At 36.9% G+C, this 21,461-nt stretch overlaps 1 protein-coding gene across 2 annotated transcripts in view; it reads left to right on the top strand.

The window, feature by feature from the left end:
- SOBP (sine oculis binding protein homolog) overlaps positions 1-21,461 on the top strand; it is a 164,528-nt gene that overhangs the window by 6,731 nt on the left and 136,336 nt on the right. For both annotated transcript variants that reach the window (XM_061427668.1, XM_061427667.1), the window contains exons 2-3: positions 6,851-6,989; positions 9,058-9,243. In XM_061427668.1, coding sequence (XP_061283652.1) covers positions 6,851-6,989; positions 9,058-9,243 — 325 coding nt within the window. The remainder of the gene's footprint in view (positions 1-6,850; positions 6,990-9,057; positions 9,244-21,461) is intronic.

Here is a 21,461-nt window from a genome sequence, read left to right as displayed (position 1 = left end):
CCTGGAGCTTACTCAAACTCACGTCCATCAAGTTGGTGATGCCATCCAACCATCTCATCCTCTGTCGTCCCCAACCCTTTAAAAATCTTAATTAGCAAGTCCAATGATGCTTAATAGAAATCTACTTTACTACTCAGTCAGAACACATGGAGGTGAAAAGGGAGATAAAATATTTTCCAGAAATAACCATCATTCTATTATTTATAACCTTAACTGGTAGAGATACTAGCATTTCTTTCCCCGCCTTGTAAATTGTTCAGGACTGGGGGTTTCCTTTTCCTTTGAAAGTATTTCTCATATGCTCCACTTTCTTCGATAATGTGTGTCAGAATGTTTTGAAGTTAAGTAATGTAACTGACAGATCCTTTTTACTGTCATTAAGACTATGAATATGACTGACATGGTTGTCTGTGAGAAGACTATGTGTTAATTTTTAATTAAAACTATTTTTTTATTTTTATAAATAATCATAGGCATGACAGAAATAGCAGAATAAGCAATACAAATAGCAAAAAAAGAAAAACAAAGGCTATAATTTTCCCACCCAGACACAATTACTGTCAACATTTTGATGTATGTCTTTCCATGTTCTTCTTTATGTATGATACATTTTTAAAAAATGGTCTTATAATGTATTAGCCTTCCTTTTTGAATTTAATATAGTGTTAACAGTTTTTCATGGCAGTAAAAATTTATCCACAGAATATTTTAGTGGCAAAATAGTATTCCGTCTTAGTAATTTTATGACTAAGCTATATTTATTTAACCAAATTCTGATTGTGTTTAGTTTATTTCTAAGAAAACAACACTGAACATGCATTGTTTTGCACATATATCCTTAGAATAGTTTATACCTAGAAATAAATAAAATTGCTGAATCAAAGGGTATGTAAATTCTTCAGCTTTTATTGCATACAGTCAAGTTACCTTTTCTAAAAAATGAATCAACTTGAATTCCTAATAGTTTGAGGATGTTCATTAACATTAGATGGTATAGTTTTTTAAACTTTCACACATTTTTTTTTTAGAATCATGTGTCCTGAATTTTGTTTCTATATTTACACATTAGAAAAATATGGAAAAATCATATTTCTATATTTACACATTCAAAAAAATATTTGTGGATGTATCCACATTTATTGATTAGCTCCTAAGTGCTGGGCATTGTGCTGGATGAGGCATAAAATGAAATAAAAAGTTTCTGCCCTCAGATAACTTACAGTGTGTTTGTGAGGGAGGATATATTTTACTAGCACTGGAAAGGGATATAGGACTTGGAGTGAAATGGAAATTATATTTGTGAGAAGAGGGAGAATGTGGCTTTCCCCTCATTTGAATGAATGATTGGGAGCTTTCCGAAAACTTTCTGCTTTCTTGGGTAGGATACCAAGTTGAAAACAAATCGACATTTGGTTATGCAAGGCCTGAGATGAAAGACATCAGTGACGCCCACCCTATATTTTAAAGTTGGATTGGTGTGTTCAAAATAAAATCATTAGTCCTCTTTGAAGACCTTGAAGTACTTTCATTTCAGAAGTATTTTGAGATTTTTGTAATTACTGTGATTTTCAAAATGACTTGAAGTCAAGTCTTTATTGTTTACCTGGTAAAATGTTCAATTAAAAACCATTTAGATTGAACTTTGACATGCATACAGTATTTCTAGTTGAGTAAGGAGAATGTCTAATGAATGTCCTGAGAATTAAATTCCAATGAAAGTAAATTTTGCCAGCGTAGAAAGAACTCAGAGGAATAAGGAAAAGTAAACTTTCCCATCTTTCTACTATTTATTATTTCCACCTTTTTTTTAATTCTAGGAAAAGATCATGCTTTCAGACTAAATGTTAGAATTTTCTTCTTTCTTTAGGAACCCTGGAGATGAGAGGGGGATCTGAAAGGGAGAGGAAGGGTATGGGGGTAAAGTATTAAAAGTGCAAAGCCATTAGAGTCAGATGTGATGTCAAAAAGTTGTCAAATGAGAAGATTAAATTTTAATTGTGAATTTAAGAACCACTATTCCAACAGTACAGATAATTAAGGAGAGTAGAGATCAATGACCAAATCAGAAAACAAGTTTACCAGAGGTAGATATGTCCTGGTTGGAAAGCTCTTTGTATGTGAAATTGACATCCTGTAATATGATTTCTTTGCAGTCCTTTGTTGGACCAAGGAAGTAGTTATTTTGGAGCTGCTGACACATTGGACTGAACAGAATTTATAGTAGAAAGAGTCCGGGCATAAGAATCAGAAGATCTATATTTTTGTTCTGACTTTACTAGGTGATCTCTCATGCCTGCCATTTACCTTCTGTATATTCCAGTTTTCTGTTGTAAAATGAGGATGTCACAGAGGTTCACCAAAAGTTTACTGTAGAAACCAAACACCTAACTTGCAGGGTTGTTGAAAGGAACAAGAGAGTTAAAGGATGTGGAAACACTGTCAAGTGCTATAAGAGTGTTAGACATTATCATTGTAATTATAGTGACCTATTTTCCAAACCCAAATTGGACCACATGGTATGAGAGAGGATTTTTGTGTCACTTCCAAGGGCGAGAGGCAGTCTGCAAAATGTGTTTTGGGTGCCAGAATATTGAAATTCTGGCACTTTTGGTGGTGTATGGGAACAATGATAAAATATTTGAGATAGTGGCTGTTCAGTGAAATTTATGGTGTGTGATCACTGTAATTATGATATTTCTTTGTGAAATGTATTTTGTTTCATGTGTAAGTAGTTCTTTGATTTCACAGAATCTTAGCGCTGGAAGGGTCTTTAAGAGACTGTACTTGAGTTTCCTGCTGTAAGTCTCCATGAGAAATTCTGGGTAAAGATTTTGGGGGAAACCAACTTTACAATTTCTATCAGTACAGTAGCTTGACCTTTTATTTGAACATCCTTACCTCAAAAATCTGTCTGCACTTAACTCTTATCACCTCAATTTTCTGGTAGAAAAACTTGAAAACCCTTATGGACCATAAACATTAAATTCACTTCTCTTAGAATATGTTATGTTTCTAGGATGGTTACTGCAAAAATCCATTTCATTTCCTTTGATTTAGCACCATAACGAGCCCATATGATGTCTAGCATCAAATTCTAAGTTTAAATTCTAAATCAAATTAAAAATTATTTATTCCTTGGGGTTCTTCAGTTTCTTAGTATAGTATAGTATATAAGACAGAGGTAATACCTATTTCTTGTAAGTTATACTACAAGAAACTTTGGTGTTTGTTTTCTCTTTTATCTTGTTCCTTTTTTTATGAAAGGTTTCAGATTTGTGGCTCAAGTCTTTACAAACCTTTTGTTTTCTGATCTTGCAATCATATATCTAAACATTAAGGTGTTTCTTTTTATTTTCAGTGATAAGAAAGGAAATGCTTGGAGTTTATTTTCACTGACATTTACAGTAACTCAAAAATCATGAAATAGATCACGTTCATATTGATTGTTCCATGAGGCCTCTGAGTTTTCAGCACAAACCATAAACTGAGTGATGCAGTTAAGGTGCCCAAATAATACAAATTGGGTATCAATAATCCAGTTGCAATTTCAGTTTTTACCCAAATGTTTGAAACTTCTGGATCCCATCCTTGGGATTGGTTCTGAAAGGCTGAAGGGATTTGCAGCTGGACTGAAACAAACAAAATCTGTATCCTTGACTGGGAAGTTGCTCCATGAATGATGCATCTGTAGCTTTTGTGTCACTTCCGAGGTTAGACACAACCAGCGAGAGGCACCCAGGATATAAATGGCCTAGAAAATTAGATATGGTGGCCAGCAGTTATCTTGTTGGCTCATTTCTCTTAGAGATTCAGGCAGACAGTATACATTACCAGTAGGATGGCTTGAACTTGGCTTTTAACACTGTTGGGAATTGTGGGGCTTTTGTTGTTGGTTTGTTTTTTAATGCAAGGTATAATCGTTATCCTTGAGGTTTCTGCTGCCAGACCCCTGCTGGAAGACCTCTGTTTGTGTACCTAGGACTGTCATTCTCCGTCAGGCACTCAGTTCAGTGCAAGAAATTGAGAGCTAGGGAAGACTGATACCTCATTCAATTAGGAATGTCTTTTGATTGAGTAGTGCAGTGTTTAGCTGAATCCTCCTCAGTGGTAGTCCAGAAGTTGCTGAGCTTATTATACATATCAATCATATCATCTTTGCACATTCATGAAAGGAATGTCTATTTAATGTGGACATGACCAGCCATCAGAGAGAATAAATGCCTCACTAAAGCTTGATATGGCTGACTGTTGGCCTTGTGGATGGTAACACTGAATCAATCTGTCTAGATTTTTAAAAAATTGCTTGTGCATTATACCATCACAGATTGACCCATTTGGAGCTCTGAGCTCAAGTGGGTACTAAAGCAAAAAGAAAAAAAGTCTAGCATCATGTAGGTGGATTGAAATGCCAGGGTTTTGTTTTTTTTTTTGTGGAGTAGTGTAATATCCTTTCTTTTTTATGCAACTCTGCTGAAATCTAAAGTGAAATTCAAAAGAACATGGAACTTGCATGTTGAGGCTGTGCGCTTGCTGGTTGAGCCTGGGTGCTTTGTTTCAGGTATAAATTATACATCCCAGAGTAATTCAGAAATGACAACTTCTAGGGAGAATGAGAAAAGATTCTTTGAGTCACAGAGTAGGTTAAAATATATAGCTTTTCTAACTCCATCTAGGGTGCTCAGGCTGTCTTGCCTGATAAAGATGCCTTAAAAAATTTAGATGCCTTAAAAAAATTAAGGTCCATCTAGTCCAGGCTATGGTTTTTCCAGTGGTCACATATGGATGTGAGAGTTGGACTATAAAGAAAGCTGAGCGCCGAAGAACGATGCTTTTGAACTGTGGTGTTGGAGAAGACTCTTGAGAGTCCCTTGGACTGCAAGGAGATCCAACATGTCCATTCTGAAGATCAGTCCTGGGTGTTCATTGGAAGGACTTATGTTGAAGCTGAAACTCCAATACTTTGGCCACCTGATGCAAAGAGCTGACTCATTGGAAAAGACCCTGATGCTGGGAGGGATTGAAGGCAGGAGGAAAAGGGGACGACAGAGGATGAGATGGTTGGATGGCATCACCGACTCGATGGACATGGGCTTGGGTGGACTCCGGGAGTTGGTAATGGACAGGGAGGCCTGGCGTGCTGCAGTTCATGGGGTTGCAAAGAGTTGGACACAACTGAGCAACTGAACTGAACTGAAAAAAATCCATTCAGCAAGCATTTATTAAGCTCTTACCCTATGGTATAGGATTCTTCCTTCTATTAATTTTTCCAGTTTTATTGAGATATAATTGACAGAAAACATTGTATAAGTTTAAGGTGTACAATGTGTTGGTTTCATACATTTATATATTGTAAAATGACTACAACCACAATATTAGCTACCATCTCTATCCTGTAACATAGTTACCTTTTTTACAGTGAAAAGACATAGAATCAACTCTCTCAGCAGCATTCAAGTGTATGATAGTGTCCTTAGCTACAATCACCGTAGTATGCACCATTCTGTACTATACCCTTTGACCAGTCTCCTCATTTCTGCCACCCCTCAGCCCCGGTAATCCCTTCTCTACTCTGCGTTTCTCAGATAGAAATACTTTAAGGCACCCGCAAGAATTAAGACCTAGCATTTGTTAAGTTCATTAAAAATAGTCACCTGGTAGTATAAGCTTTAAATTTGTTCAACTATTATTTACCCATTATTTCCACAGCTTGACATCTATACTAACAACAATAATAATACCTTACATTTATAGAGTTGTCCCTCCAAATCCACAGGGGATTGGTTTCAGGGCATCCCACCTCCACACTGGAATACCAGATTCTTCAGTACTCAAGTCCCTTGTGTGAAATGGTGTAGCATTTTCATATAACCTATGTGCATCCCTACCATATACTTTAACTCATCTCTAGATTATTTATAATACCTAATATAAATGCTAGGTAAAGAGTTGTAAGTACAATATAAGTGCTATGTAAATAGTTGCCAGCATGACAAAGTCAAGTTTTGCTTTTTGGAAATTTCTGAAAATTTTTTCCTAAATATTTTCCACAGGGGTAACTTGAATCTGTGGATAAGGAACCTGCAGATACGGAGGGCTGATTGTATATTGATTTGTAGTTCATAAAGTGTTTTCGTGTGTTATCCAAAATCTGAGCTGACTAGTAACCTCAAAGTTATTAGGTGCTTTTATGTTATTTATCAGAAGACAATCATAGTGACCTTTGATTTCATGGGGAAAGAATCCGTCACTAATGGAATTCATAAAGGAAATTATGCTTTGATGTTTAAAGACTACTGTTACAAAAGGTAAAATTAAAAAGGAAAACCCCTGTAGCCTATTCAGCTCCCTAGATGGTAGTGGTTGACAGTCAAGGAATTATTTCTTTGCTGAGATTTTGCTTTACCTGAGATCAGAGTCATGTTAAGAAACAAGGCAATTCTAATTTAAATTAATCTGAGCCACAAAATGCTCGATTGTTTTCAGTTTCAATATCTCTCCTTAGCTGTTTTCGTACTTTTACCTTTCAATATTTTCGTATTAGTTCAAGATACAGACTCTGCAGAAGGATATGCCAAAATATGACTTCCTATTCTTAAGCAAAACTGACAAATGCCTTTTTTCTTATTATCTTTAAATTGCAAATGTCTGAAGGCCTGTCATAATTGGATGTGTCATCCTGAGATTTAAATGCACGACAGTTTTCAAACGTGATTTGAAAAATGAACATGACTCTAATGAAGGAAGGGCGAGGCTGGCAGAACACAGGATGGTGCTAATAGAATTCGATGTATGCATTCTCTTTCAAATAGTTACTGGTTATATACATAAGTAGCCTATGCTTTTCTTTCAGAACTTTGCAGAAAACACCATGAATGAACTCCTTGGCTGGTATGGCTATGATAAGGTTGAATTGAAAGATGGTGAAGATATTGAATTCAGGAGCTATCCTACAGATGGAGAGAGCCGGCAGCACATTTCTGTTCTCAAAGGTAATGACATTTAATGTCCCTTTGTTCATGCAAACAAGGATTAACTATCTCAACCTGCCAGAATTGAGTTGCTCTGGGACTCATTTTGTTGATTATGCCAATAGTTGATTTAAATGTACATCCCCAGGAGTGCTTTCCCATAAGCAGAATATAAGAGCACAACGTAAAACAAAAACAGTCACAGCTTAATTTCCTTCCAGCAATGGGAGGGCTAGCTAGACAATGCTAGGGATCCTAAGCACTGCGGTCCTGCTCACAAAGGTAGAGAAAGGAACAGCGTTTGCTAACTTCTACTTTCCTAAACCCTTTGATACATCAATTGTTAAGGACTGGTGCTTTCTGTTAAGTGAAATGTTAGGTTTAAAGTTTCAGACTGCAAGAGACAATCATGGTTAATTTGGTAATTTCTCTTCTTGCCCCCCAGTTTTAGGTGAGAATTCTAAAGGAAAGCCCTACTTCTAGTTTCTGTTTGAAGTTTTCACCTTATCCCCACAGCCTTGGATAGGGTAAGAAGAAAAGTAAGAGAGTAGTAGATGATTGGATCCTATATTATTCTTTAGGAATTATCATCGAAGCCTGGCTAGAGAGTAGAAATTAGAGGCTTGGCAGAGTTGAATTAACACTGATTCTCCCAGTGGGTAGCAATGCCAGATACCCCATGAGGGAAGCCTAGAACCCTTGGTGGGTGTTGCTCTGCGTATTGAATTAACCTAAATATGGATGGAAGATTAGTTCATCAAAGAAAAGAAGAGGAATATGTGAAGAAGCTATCCATTTGGGGAACTTGAATAAAATGTGGGCTAAACTAATTGTGTGATATCATTGGCAATTTGATCTTTACTTTCATTGCATTCAAAATCTTTTGGCATATACTACCTGTTCATGCACTTTATTTCCAGTTTCTAAGATAGTGCTTTTCCTTCTTATATGCCAAGCAACGAAATGTAAATGAGCTGTCCTGCGGGCATGTGGGATTGAATGTACGTGACAAATTTTATGTTAAGCTTGCTATGAAATTGTACATATCATGTTACAGAGATAATATCCATTTCACTGTAAATGAAAAATGCAAGTCATGAGTTTATAGTCTATAAACTAATAGCTCATTTAATACTTGGTCTAGGTAATAATCTTTGCCTCTGGGGAACTTGGAGAGAATGCCATGATATGCTACTGAAGGGGAAAAGTTGTTTTCCATGGTTGAGTGTTTTATTTATTTTTTTAATGGTTCATATGTGAGGATAAAATTCACAAAGTTCATATCATTATAAGTTTTCTTTATGATCATTTTTGTTAATTTGTAAAAATTATTTTATTTATTTTTGACTGTGCTGTATCTTCATTGCTGTGTGTGGGCCTTTCTCAAGTTGCGGCCAATGCGTGGGCTCAATAGTTGTGGTTCCTGGGCTCTAGAGCACAGGCTCAATAGTTGTGGTGCATGGATTTAGTTGCTCCAAGGCATGTGGGATCTTCCTGGACTGTGGATCGAACCCGTGTCTCCTGCATTGGCAGGCGAATTCTTTACCACTGAGTTACAGGGAAGCCCCATTTTTGTTAATTTTAATGGCTATTAATGGGTTAATTTAATGAGTCTACCCTGTGAAATAACAGTTTGTGTTCTTTTTTCCTAATCATCAGCTTCATTCTCATTGGTTCTTTTGATTATATTACCACTCAACTTTATAATATATCAGGACCTGGTTACCATGGTAGGGGGGCACTTTTTAAGCTTCTCCTTTGGTAGCCAGAGAGCGATGCCTGCCATATATCACTTTGTACATGTAAAAGGTTAATTGCCTCTCACTTTTCTATGGGCTTTTACAGTGCTAAAATTCATCACTACGATACAGTAGAGATATTAGCTATCATGGTGGAGCAAATTATGAAGGAGCCCATAAGAAATTTACGGTAACATAGCTGAGAAAGGTTCAGGATTAAGTTCTGGTAAAGTGTTTAAAGAATGGCAAGAAAAAATTTTTTATTCCATAGCCATTTTACTTGAGAAAATGTGGTTGTAAGGAAAGTAAGTCTTTTCATCATATTGAATGATTTTTTTTTTCTTTTACAGAAAATTCTTTGCCAAAACCCAAATTACCTGAGGACAGTGTTATCTCACCATACAATATAAGCACAGGCTATTCAGGGCTTGCCACAGGAAATGGACTCAGTGACTCACCTGCAGGGTCGAAGGATCATGGCAATGTGCCCATTATTGTACCTTTAATTCCGCCACCTTTCATAAAGCCGCCGGCAGGTAAGTCACTACTGGGGTTTCCAGTGATAATGATTTGCAGAAAATTGTTTGAACTGCCCTCTGATAATTATTAAATGCTTAAGTTTATTTTGGAAAAGACTGTTTTAGGGACATTGCAGCTAAGACATGTGAGTGTATGTATCATTTGAAGAGCATTACTTTAGTAAGCAAATACCCCCAATCTACTACTGCTTAGGCTGTTGACCTTCAACTGGCAATAAATTTTCCTACCCCTGGCTACAAAAAAAGTTACTTTCCTTCTTTGAAATCTATTTAAAATTAAAAAGGATAAATTAATTTAAAAAGAAAGATATATACTGATTGGTCAACAAGAAAAACAGGAACCATGGTTGAGCTCTTTGGTGTGGTGCAGTGAGGACCACGTCTCCCTGGCGCGTTTCCCAAAGGAAGGGGCGATTTATAAAGCGTGTGTGGCAGGCTTGTTCCCCAGCATGCCTTTCTTCTGAATCCACTTAAGAAACAACCCAGGTTACTCATCTCATACAGAGTTGTTTCTAATTCCTGGAAAGCTTTCTTTAAGAGCTTTTTGAAAAATGGAGATTCAAATTTTACTTGGATGAAAATGTAATCAGTTCTTGTATATTTCCAGAAAATTAGATGGCAGTGTATTAAGCTAGATGGCAATAGGCTGAGCATGATGTTATATTGCAAGTTAGGTTACAGTTTTGTTCCACATGGAGAAAGAAGTTCAGTAATATTGTATCTGGCTTGTTGTAAAATGTTAGAATTTTGCTAGAATGCTTAATTGCTGTGCTGGTTATTTTTCTGTATGTTGAATTAAGCAATGATAAATAATGAATTTTGATAGCAGTACTTATAACTCACTAAAGGTAATGCTTGTATTTTTTTTTTTTTTTGCGGGGAGAGAAGATAGGTGTTTGGTTATATTTCCATAAACGGTGAATATGTTTGTAAGATATAAATTACTGGGCTTACATTATAGATATATTTATACCATCTTCTAAGTGTTACTAACATTTTCCTTCATGGTATGGGCACATCCTCTTACTTGACCGATTACATTTTAGCAGCAAAAGTGTCCTTTCATACTGAGGTCCTCACATATGTCATGAAAATCCATTTACATATCAAAATCACTTGTGATCGTGTTTGTCTACTAAATACTAACATAATTTTTGTTTCATGTAATGTTTGTCTTTGTAATGCCACTGTTATTCTTTGGTTGATTGTTTTATGGTGCAGAGGGACCCAAATTTATCTCCTAAAGGGTCAAAGATATATTTTGCGTAGGACAACTGGAGAGAAAATTGACTAATTTTGTAAATGTAGGATTCTTTGTTTCGATGTATGTCCAGTGGCTTCAGTGTGTGGTGATGTTGAGGAGGATACCAGTAAAATAGCCTGACTAAGTGAAAAGAACACGGGTTTCAGGTTCAGATAGATTGGGTTTGAATCTAGACTTTGTCATTTACCGGGTCTGTGAGTGTAGAGAAGCTATGTAATTTCCACCTGTATAAAATGGGGGTCGCAGTTTCACCACCTGAGATAGTTGTGGCCCTGAGACGAGAAAATGTATGTAAAGGACCAGCATAGTGCTTGCCGCATGGAAACCATTCGGTACATACCATGCCTCTTTTTCTTTTTTTTTTTTTCAGACCTTATTCTGCCCTAGAGTTATCATGCACATAATTTGTGCATAAAAAGGTGTGCATCCAAATGCAAATTCCCCTCTAAGGTTTATTTGAGCAAAGCAAACAGCTCTAGAAATTAGCATAGCTGAGGCTAACATGAGTTTGGCATGCCAAAAAACCTGCCCTGGAGTTTCCTGCTGAGCCAGCCACGTGGAATTCAAGCACACAGCTCCTTTTTAACTCTAATTCCACATCAGATCAGGAAATAAATATGCAAAGGATAGAGGCCAAAAATTGAGCCTTGGAAGTCTTAGATGTAAAAACTCTGAGGAATTAAAAGCCAGAGTAACTGAACACCAGTGGTTTTGTGCTGTCTTCCATGGAATTCTGGGACACTCATCTGTTGAAAACAGAATATAGGGGAGGACATGTTTAATTTTCTGTATCTGCTCTAAACCTTGACCCAATCCTACTCCAGGGTTCCATATGACAAGACAAAGGTACACAAAGTTCTCTGCTTTCAAGGAGCTTACTCTATTATTCCCTAAGCAGAAACTTAGAGGAGAGATGAGTTTTGACTTATGTTATCTAGTGCAGGGGTCAGAAAGCTTTGTCAATGGCCAGATAGTATTTAAGGCTTTGGAGCTATACTGTCCTGTCACAGCTACTGAACTCTGCTGTGGCAGCAGAAGAGCAGCCATAGATAAACAGGCCATAAACAAATGAGCCTGGTTGTGTTCTAATAAATCTTTATTTACAAAAAGAGCAGCAAACAGGGTTTGGCTCAGGGAAAACAGTTTGCTGACCTTGCGTTGGGGTAAGATTGGCAAAAGTCTCATGATAACAGGAAGGTGAATAGAGTTTCTAGGAGTCGGGCTGTGAGCTTTGTCAAAGTGCTGTCTGTTACATCATAAGGAAGGGACAGTGACAGGTTAGGAAAACAGCAGGGTTTTCAGGGAATGTGGTGAGCTCTGTCACATAATAGTAGTCCACCAGGGTCTGTTGAATAAATGAATGAATGACATATTCAAATTCCTGTTGCACATATATAAGATAGTACAGGCTACTTTGTTGTTCACTGAGAAAGTGCGAGGATCTTGTTTGAGTTAGTCTCAAGCTTTTTGACCATGACCATAGCCTTTGTGACAGTGGTTTGAGTACTTATCCATAGATAAGTGTAAAGTTCACCAATTATCCAAAAAGTTCACCAATTATCCTATCTAGTTAATTATTTCAGTTCTTCCTTTTGTTAAAACTTTTACCAGAGTTATTATTCAAGATAAGTTGAGGGACACTCACTGTCAATTTTCTCGCCATATATAGGTTAATGTGGCATTTCTGAGGGAAACTAATCATACAATGGCTGAAAGAAAGTGGCCCCTTGATAATCAGGCCCTGAATAATTTAGAGTTGACTGTATCATGCAAGTGTCCACCTCTCAGGATAGGGAAGATGAGCACTGTATGTGTACTCTGGATTCCTGGAAAGAAAATAACAATCAGTGTTCAAATTATTCCTGTTATACTGTAAACTAGCCATGTGAAAATGCTCACAATACCTTATGTTCATAGTAAATCCTGTAGTTATGAAACTCATTCAAATTTATTATTTTATTTACTTTGATCTTAATAATAACCCCGGGAAATAGCATTTGAGATATCATTAAGTAAAGAAATGAAGCTCAGATAGTTAAATGGCTTTCTCAAGGTCAGGTGGCTTCCAAGTACTTGAGTCAAGACTAGTACTAAAGTCTTCTGATTCCTAATCCAATATTCTTTTTAATATAAAGTTGCCATTTCAGCATATTTATATTGAATTTCCCTAGACTGTATCAGAATAGGAATACTTGTTAATATGCTACTTCAGATTCCTTAATGACAGGGGATACAACTTGTTTCTGCAGAAGGTTATTTTTTTCAAGCCCACATCTTTTAGGAGACTTGATAAGTTCTCTAGCTCTAAGCATCTGTGGTTCTGTGAGCCTGGGTGACCTAGTAATAGCAGTAAAACCCCAGCTTGGTTTTAAAGTCTTGCCATCATGAGGCAAGACTTCTGCTCCGAGGTACCAGAAGGCTACATCTGGTCAGGCACTAGCTCCAGAGAGTGTTTCATGTGCTCAGGCAGGCTCACCACTGGATCTCATCCACGTTTGGCAGCCAGTGGGCCCAGTGGAATTCTCGTGATCGGGAACACGGTGATACCACACTCGCTTGGATTTCCACTCTGCTTTTGCACAGCTGCAGACAGAAGTGTGGGGGTAGGTTATTTCTGGGCCTCGGGGACTGCTTTTCTGTTCCTGCACCCCTTTTCTTCTGAGGAGGGGAACTCCTCATGCCTTGGTGATTACCACAAGCTTTGACCTCGCTTTGGCTGCATGTTTCCATCCAATTTCAACCAATCCCCGAGGCTAAGCTGCCCTTCCTCCCTCGGAGACAGAATCTGGCCCTTGGTGTAGGGTTTGTGACATCACGGTCGTTGCTGTGGTAATAGACTTGTTATAAACACAGAATAATAGCTCTGCTTTTACTTTTTTTTCCCCCCTCCAAACAAATGAAGGGAATCACCATGATCCTTAAATAAAAATCACAAACTTTTCTGCAGTGGACAGAGTAAGGTTTTGCCATACAGAGTAGCCATTTAAAAAAACAACTGTAAGAATATAGTTATAAGAATAATATTAGAAAATAATAGAAAGTATTGGCCAACTCTTTTTATGCAAACATTCCTTTATCCTTTAAGTTAGAATGAATATGAAAACCTCCTTCTTTGCTAATTTAAAAAACCAGAGTGTAAGCATAGTCTGAAGTGACAGAATATATATCAGCAAGAGTTTTGAAAGATAACTCAGGTTAATTACATTGTAACCTTGCTGTAAATCTTCTCATATTAGAGATTTTTAATATGGGTTCAACCCTTTGGGACTTCATTCAGAGAGGGTTGTACCACTAAAGGACTTTCGGCATGGATTATAAGAGCTGTACAATAGTGAGTCTCCATCAAAATACTTATGTCTGCTCTGCTCCCTACAAGTTTGACTGCTGAAGCAAAGCCATTCAAAATGTATTTTAAATTCAGTAATTTTTTACAAAGACCTTATATTGGTCTTTATTGCTTTACATATGTAATAGCACTCAGTTCCATTGACCAGGTAGCTCAGATGGTAAAGAATATGCCTGCAATGCAGGAGACCTGGGTTCAATCCCTGGGTTAGGAAGATCCCCTGGAGAGGGGAGTGGCTACTTACTCCAATATTCTTGCCTGGAGAATACCATGGACAGAGGACCCTGGCGTACTATACAGTACATGGGGTCACAAAAAGTTGGACACAACTGAGCAACACTTCCACTTCCATTTACATTGACTAGACATCAACCCTCTGCAGTAGTTGGGCAAGGTTAGGTCTCCCCACCTTGCCTACTCCTGGTTAAAGTAACCAGCTGGAACTTGAACCAAGATTTTTTTATCTCTTATTCTTAGACTTGTCCCAAGAACAACATTTTGTTCCCAAGACTTAAAAATATCAGTGAAACGATTAGTATGATTTGTTTTGCTGATGAGGTAGCAGAGACTTTGCTAGTGAAAGTTTCACTGAGCCCGGCTGCAGAAAACACTGTGTATCTAGGAAACAGCATTTTAGATCTGAGTCTTTTGACAGGTTTTTCTGGAGGCTTATAACTTGCCGGTTACAAGTCCAGAATCCCTCTAGATCTCTGAATACCTTAAAAATAAAATGAACGTGAAAAAAGGAGGGCATATACTTCTCTGGATGCATTTATATGGCAGTTTTGAATAACATGTCTTTTACCTTCAATGGTAAGTGCCCATATTCTTATTCCAGTATGTCCCCATGTGTGAGCTGAGACATAGGGCCCATCCACACGGCGCTTGCAGGTTTATGTGGGGGGCTTGAGATTAAGCTCCTAAGACCAGTTTGGTTTCCTTTGTGCAGAAGCATCTTGCCTTTCTTGGAAAACAATGACCATTTCCTGTCTTCCAGGATGGTTTGCTTTCAGTGAGCTTTCCACATTTATGTTCAGTCAAAGTCATGGAAATGTATTTTTTCAGGCAAATCTTGAAATTCTTTAGGGGTTATAAGAACTGGGCTCTAAGGAACCATTAGCTTAACGGAGAATATGGAAACATTCACGTGATCTGCTAAGCTCTATGTATATAGCTGAGTAACCCACAGTTAATAAGCATGTTACTTTTTGGCTCTTGTAATTCTTACATGGAGCTGTACTTGCAGGGAAGTGGGAATCAGAATGTGGTTTGCATTATGATCATTATTTATTTTATCTGTTATTCAATATTCTTGGGGCTTGCATATGAATGCTGTATTCCAAATACCCATTGAGAAAACAGGATTTAATACAAATTGCTTTGCCATTTATTTCTTTGTCCAAATTTTAAAATATGATTATTAAATAAAATTACCTACGGTTAATGGGATTTGGATGGGTTACTATTTATGTAGCAGATATATTTCTCATCAAAAAGAAGAGGTTCACTGAATCCTCAGATTTGGAGAGTTTTCCAAACCACTTAGGACAAGGACAGGAGAAGTTATGGTAAACGGCAAGAGTACTAGTAGTTAATAACAGTACTGATATAATCTCATCAAGCTAATATTTTCTGAGCACTTATTATGGGCCAGGCAATGTGCTAATAGATTATCTCATCTAATTCTCAGAACAACTCTGTGTGTATGCTATTATTAACTTTGTTTTACAGATGAGGAAACTGAGACCCAGAAAAGTTAAGCAACTTGTCTGAGGTCACACAGGTAATAAGTGGCCAAGCTGTTAGCTGAACTTAGGTGCAATGTCTCCTTAACTCATATTCATACCACTGGACTATCGAAAACACAGTATCAGTCTTTTAGTCAATAATGTATTTACTGAATGTTCTTTATATTGTATGAGATAAGATAAATATATACAATATAGATACATCAATATAAACACAAATTATATATAATATATATATTATGAAACATCATATATATATACACACACACACATATATATATGGTGAGCTTCCCAGGTGGCACTAGTGATAAAGAACTTGCCTGCCAATGCAGGAGACATAAGAGATACAGGTTCGATCCCTGGGTTGTAAAGATGCCCTGGTTGAGGGCATGGCAACCCACTCAAGTATTCTTGCCTGGAGAATCCCCATGGACAGAAGAGTCTGGCGGGCTACAGTCCATAGGGTCGCAAGGAGTCAGACACAACTGAAGTGACTTAGCACACACACAAGCACACGTACATGGTACAAATATATTTATCATCCCTGACCACCAAGCACTTAACAGTATTCTTGGTATACAATCAAAACATCATTCTACTTTGATTTTGGGAAGTATAATACGATTTTAGCAGCATTGGGAGGGTACATGGTGACAGTAGAAGGCAGTTAAAGTGGGGCAGTAGAAAGTCTACAGGCAGATTCTCCGGAACTGTTGTGTTTGTACAGTTAAGGAGAAATGGCATCTGAAACATAATGTAGGCTAGAAGATAGTCACTGAAAATTCCAAGTGATAAAAAAGACACAAAATGAAGCTTTAAAATGTTAACTGCTATGATATGGGTCCTGTTTTATCTTTTTAAATATAATCAAGGGGTCTTGAAAAGTTATGTCAAATTTCAACATGTTCAGTCATTCTTTTGTTTTTTTTTTTTTTAATGAATTTATTATTGATTGTGCTGGGTCTTCCTTGCTAACACGCAGGCTTTCTCTAGTTGAGGTGAGCGGTGGCCACTCTTCATTGCAGTGCACAGAGGCTTCTCATTGCGGTGGCTTCTCTTGTGGAGCAACAAGGCGTTAGGCATACAGGCTTTAGTAGTTGCAGCTAGAGTGCTGTTCAGTCATTCTTAATGCCAAATGGAACGTGTAGTTTGAATGCTAGCATGATGCGGTGGAGAAACTACCAGAGCAAGAACCAGGAGACCTGGATTGTTAATGCCAGCTCTGCCATTTATTGGTTGTCTAACCTTGGATAAGCCACTTAGCCTCTCTGAGCCTCAGTTTCCTTGTCTGAAAAATGATGTAGTTAATTTAAGTAATCTGTAATTTCCCTATATTTGTAAAATCTTCACTTTGTGACTTATATAGTGAATAGCCTAGATAATTTTATGATTTGAAAGGGTCTGTTTTAACATGGACTTCCCTGGTGGCTCAGACGGTAAAAGTGTCTGCCTATAATGCAGGGGACCTGGGTTCGATCCCTGGGTCAGGAAGATCCCCTGGAGAAGGCAATGGCAACCCACTCCAGTACTCTTGCCAGCACAATATACATTTGTTAATTGATTGAATGTATTTAAAGCCAGTTACCTATGTGTATAGTTACAGCAGCTGAAAGTCTGATGGAAGATTTATGCTACTTAGGGCAACTTTCAATTATTGTTAATTTTTACTTCGAAAGAGTCATAAATAAATGCAGAAAATAAACTTATGGTTACCAAGGGGGAAAGGTGGGAAGGAGGGATAAGCTGGAAGACTAAAGAACCTATGTATAGTACAGGGAACTCTGCTTAATGCTCTTTAATGAGCTGTATGGGAAAATAATCTAAAAAAGAGTGGATATGTATATAACTTATTGACCGTGCTGTACTGAAGAAACTAACACAACATTGTGTATCAACTATACTCCCATAAAAATTAATAAAAGTAAAATTGAGAAAAAGTGCTAAAGTGTTAAATATGAGTAAATAACAAGATTATATCACTCATATGTTATTAAATGTAATCATTTTGATGTTATACATAAGTTATGATCACTAAAAGTATTTTCCAAAATTTCTGACAAAGAGAAGTCACATTATGTCAAATTTAATTTACCAAAACAGGCACAAGAATAAATAGAAAACCTGAGTAATTCTACATTTCCTGAGTTGTAAGGAAATTAAATAATTAAATCATTTTACAAAGGACATTCTAGACCTAGATAGCTTCAATGTTAAATTCTACAATTTAAGGAAAAAATAAAAACAAACTTAGAGAAACTCTCCTAGAGAAATAGAAATCATTTTATGATCCCAGCATGACCTTGATCTCATCACATGACAAAGGAGTTAAAAATAAAAATGATAATTTAATGTAATTAGTTTATATTAACATGGAAAAATCGTATATCATGAACAATGATTCAAAAATCCTGAAGAAAATCATAGCAAATCAAAGTCGGTGATATAAACAGTAGGATAATGTGTCATGACTAAAGAATTTTTTCTAGGAATGCAAGGTTGATTTAAATTGTAAAAATTAGTTAATATAATTAACTAATTGACAGAACAAAATAAAGCTCATGGAATATTCTAAAAAAATGCAGAAATTTAAAATTTGATAAAAATTTAATACAGTAATAAAAACTCTTATAAAAGTAGGAATAGAATGGAACTTCCATAATGTGACAAGCAATATCCACAAAAACCTACTGCTAACATCGTACATAGTGGTGAAATATTGAAAGCTTTCCTCTTGAAGTCCAGAATCAGATAAAGATAACCACTATCACCGTTTCTATTTAATTTTGTACTCGAATGCATAGACAATGTAAGAAGACAATAAAATAAGCAAAAAATATAAGATTTTAAAGGTAGAAATGCTATTTTGTTTAGAACCTCTCTTCCTCAACAGTGAACAGGTAAACTATTATAATGAATGATTAGTGCTAAACAAATTAGTACCCCCAAATCCATTATATCTCTATATTTCAGCCACACACACACACACAACCTTAACAATACATTTAAAATAGCATCAAACCATCAAATACCAAGGGGGAAAAAACCTAATGAACTGTGTGCAGGATTGCTACACAAAGAACCATAAACATATAAACTATAAACACCAAGAAAACCTAAATCGGTGAAGGGACACGCCATGTTTAAGAAGTGGAGACTAAATGTTCTAAAAAGGCAGATTCTTCCTAAATTGATTGATACATTTAATTCAGTTCTGATAAAAATTTCATCATAAAATGTTGTGGAAATTAAAAAGCTATTTCTAAAATATACATGGAGATGCAAAGAGGTATGAGTAACTGAAACTATCTTGAAGAATAAAAGCAAAATTAGAAGACATACTGTCAGACATCAATATTTATTACAAGACTAGAATAATTATTAATATTATTAGTGTTAATTGTTGCTGTTGTTATTCTTCTTTCAACCATATTTAAAATTATCCTTTAGGATTTATTGATCTATATTTGAGATATAAAAGAGGTAAGAACACTTTCTGTTTCATGTCAATTCTCTTTTGGTTTAATGTTGTATAGAACTTTTCCTTGCAATTATGAAATATATAAATTTTGTAAATGTGCATAAAACATATATGCATTCTTTTACAAATAGTGATCCTTGTGTACTCAAACCTTCTTTCCTCCATAGGGTAACTACTTTCATGGTAATTATTGCTTTCCTTTCTTCTATAGTTGAAACAACTTAGTATGTCTCCCTAAGTAATATAGCTTAGTTTTACCTTTTTTTGGACTTTATGAAATTATGGTAGCCAGCTTCCAAAATGACCCCCAATTATCATAGTCTCCTGGTGGTATCTTCCTACATTGAATCAGGGATAGTCTGTATGACCAACTTCTAAGGCTATCATAAAAGGTTATTGCAGTTTCTGCATAATTCTCTCACATTATTCACTCTGTGGGGAGCGTGAAGAAACTTAAGCAGTCCTGTGAGGAGGACCCACATAGGCAGGAACTGAGGCCTCCTACCAACAGCCAACACTGACTTGCCAGCCCTGTGTCTGAACCACCTTAGAACCACAGGATCCCCCTATCTAAGTCAAGTCTTCAGGTGACTGTAGCCCCCAAAGACATTTGGTTGTAATCTCATGAGCAATCCCGAGTCAGAATTGCTCCAAACCACTCTCAAATACCTGATCCACAGAAACCATGAACAATAATAAATGATTTCTGTTGAATTTTTTAAAAAGACAAGGAGATAATGATATAAAGATATATATATAAGCCATTGCAATAGAATCCAGAAAATAATCTCGATTGATTATTTATGACAAAAGTATTAGTCAGCTTGGGTTTCCATAATAAAATACCATAGGCTGCATTGCTTAAATAAGCAACACTAATTTTCTCACAATTCTGAAGAACGGAAGTCCAGAGCAAAGTCATCAGGGTTAACATCTGGCAAGAACTCTCTGAGTTGCAGGAGGTTGCCTTTTCCCTGTGTCCTCACATGGCAGAAGGAGATAGCATGCTCTCTTGTGTCTCTTCTTATAAGGGCAAGAGTCCCATCAGACCAGGGTTCTACCCTCATGACCTCATCTAACCCTACTTAACTCTCAAAACACACCATCTCCTAACAGCATCACTTTGGGAGTTAGAGCTTCAATATGAATTTTGGAGGGACAGAAACATTCAGTCTGTAAGAACAAAAATGACTGTAAAGCAGTGAGGAAAGAATATTCTTCTCAATAAAAGTTCTAATGATAAAAAATGTATGTTGATTCTTCACACCATTCACAAAAATCAGTTCTAGCCATAGATCTCAATGTGACAGGTAGAACATTAAAGCTTGTAGAAGAAAACCTCAGAGAATATATTTATGATCTCTAGTAGGCCAGTCGGAGAAGGCAATGGCACCCCACTGCAATACTCTTGCCTGGAAAATCCCATGGACGGAGGAGCCTGGTAGGCTGAAGTCCATGGGGTCGCTAAGAGTCAGACACGACTGAGTGACTTCACTTTCATGCACTGGAGAAGGAAATGGCAACCCACTCCAGTGTTCTTGCCTAGAGAATTCCAGGGATGGGGGATCCTGGTGGGCTGCCGTCCGTGGGGTCGCACAGAGTCGGACACAACTGAAGCGACTTAGCAGCAGCAGCAGCAGGCCAGTACTTCTTAAACTATATACTATAGACATTAACCATAAAGAAAAAGGTTGATTAAAATAGACTCTGTTAAAGTTAAGAATTTCTGTTGATTAAAAGATATCTTTCAAAAAAATGAAGTGGAAAAGCAAAGTGAGAAATTGTGTTTGTAATACATGTTCCACAAAAGACTCATTCACAATACATAAAGAACCCCTGAAAATAAAAAAGAAAACATCCCAATAGCAAAATGAGCAAAAAATATAAACAGGCACTTCATTAAAGAAAATATCCCAGTGGCCTATAAACGTATTAAAAGTTGTTTAGTCTCATTAGTCATTAGGAAAATAAAACTTAAAATCCCAGTGAGATACCAGTATACAAACAAGAATAGCAAAAATGAAAAAAATTGACAATACCCAGTGTTGGAGAACACAGAGCAACTGGAATGCTCGTACATTGCTGGTGGGAGTATAAACCAGTATATAACCACTCTTGAAAGCTGATTGCCAGCATCTGTTAATGCTGAACATGTGTGTTTGTGCTCAGTTGCTCAGTTGTGTCTGAGTCTTTGTGACCCCATGGACTGTATAGCCCACCAGACTCCCCTGTTCATGGGATTTTCCAGGCAAGAATACTGGAGTGGGTTGCCATTTTCCTCCTTCGGGGGTTCTTCCTAACCCAGGGATCCAACCTACATCTCCTGTGGCTTCTGAATTGGCAGGCAGATTCTTTATCACTGAGCCACCTGGGAAATCC

This window comes from Bos javanicus, chromosome 9 (assembly GCF_032452875.1).
Source record: "Bos javanicus breed banteng chromosome 9, ARS-OSU_banteng_1.0, whole genome shotgun sequence".
Lineage (NCBI taxonomy): Eukaryota > Metazoa > Chordata > Mammalia > Artiodactyla > Bovidae > Bos > Bos javanicus.
Note: the sequence above shows the minus strand (reverse complement) of the source record. Positions and strands in the feature narration are given on the sequence as shown.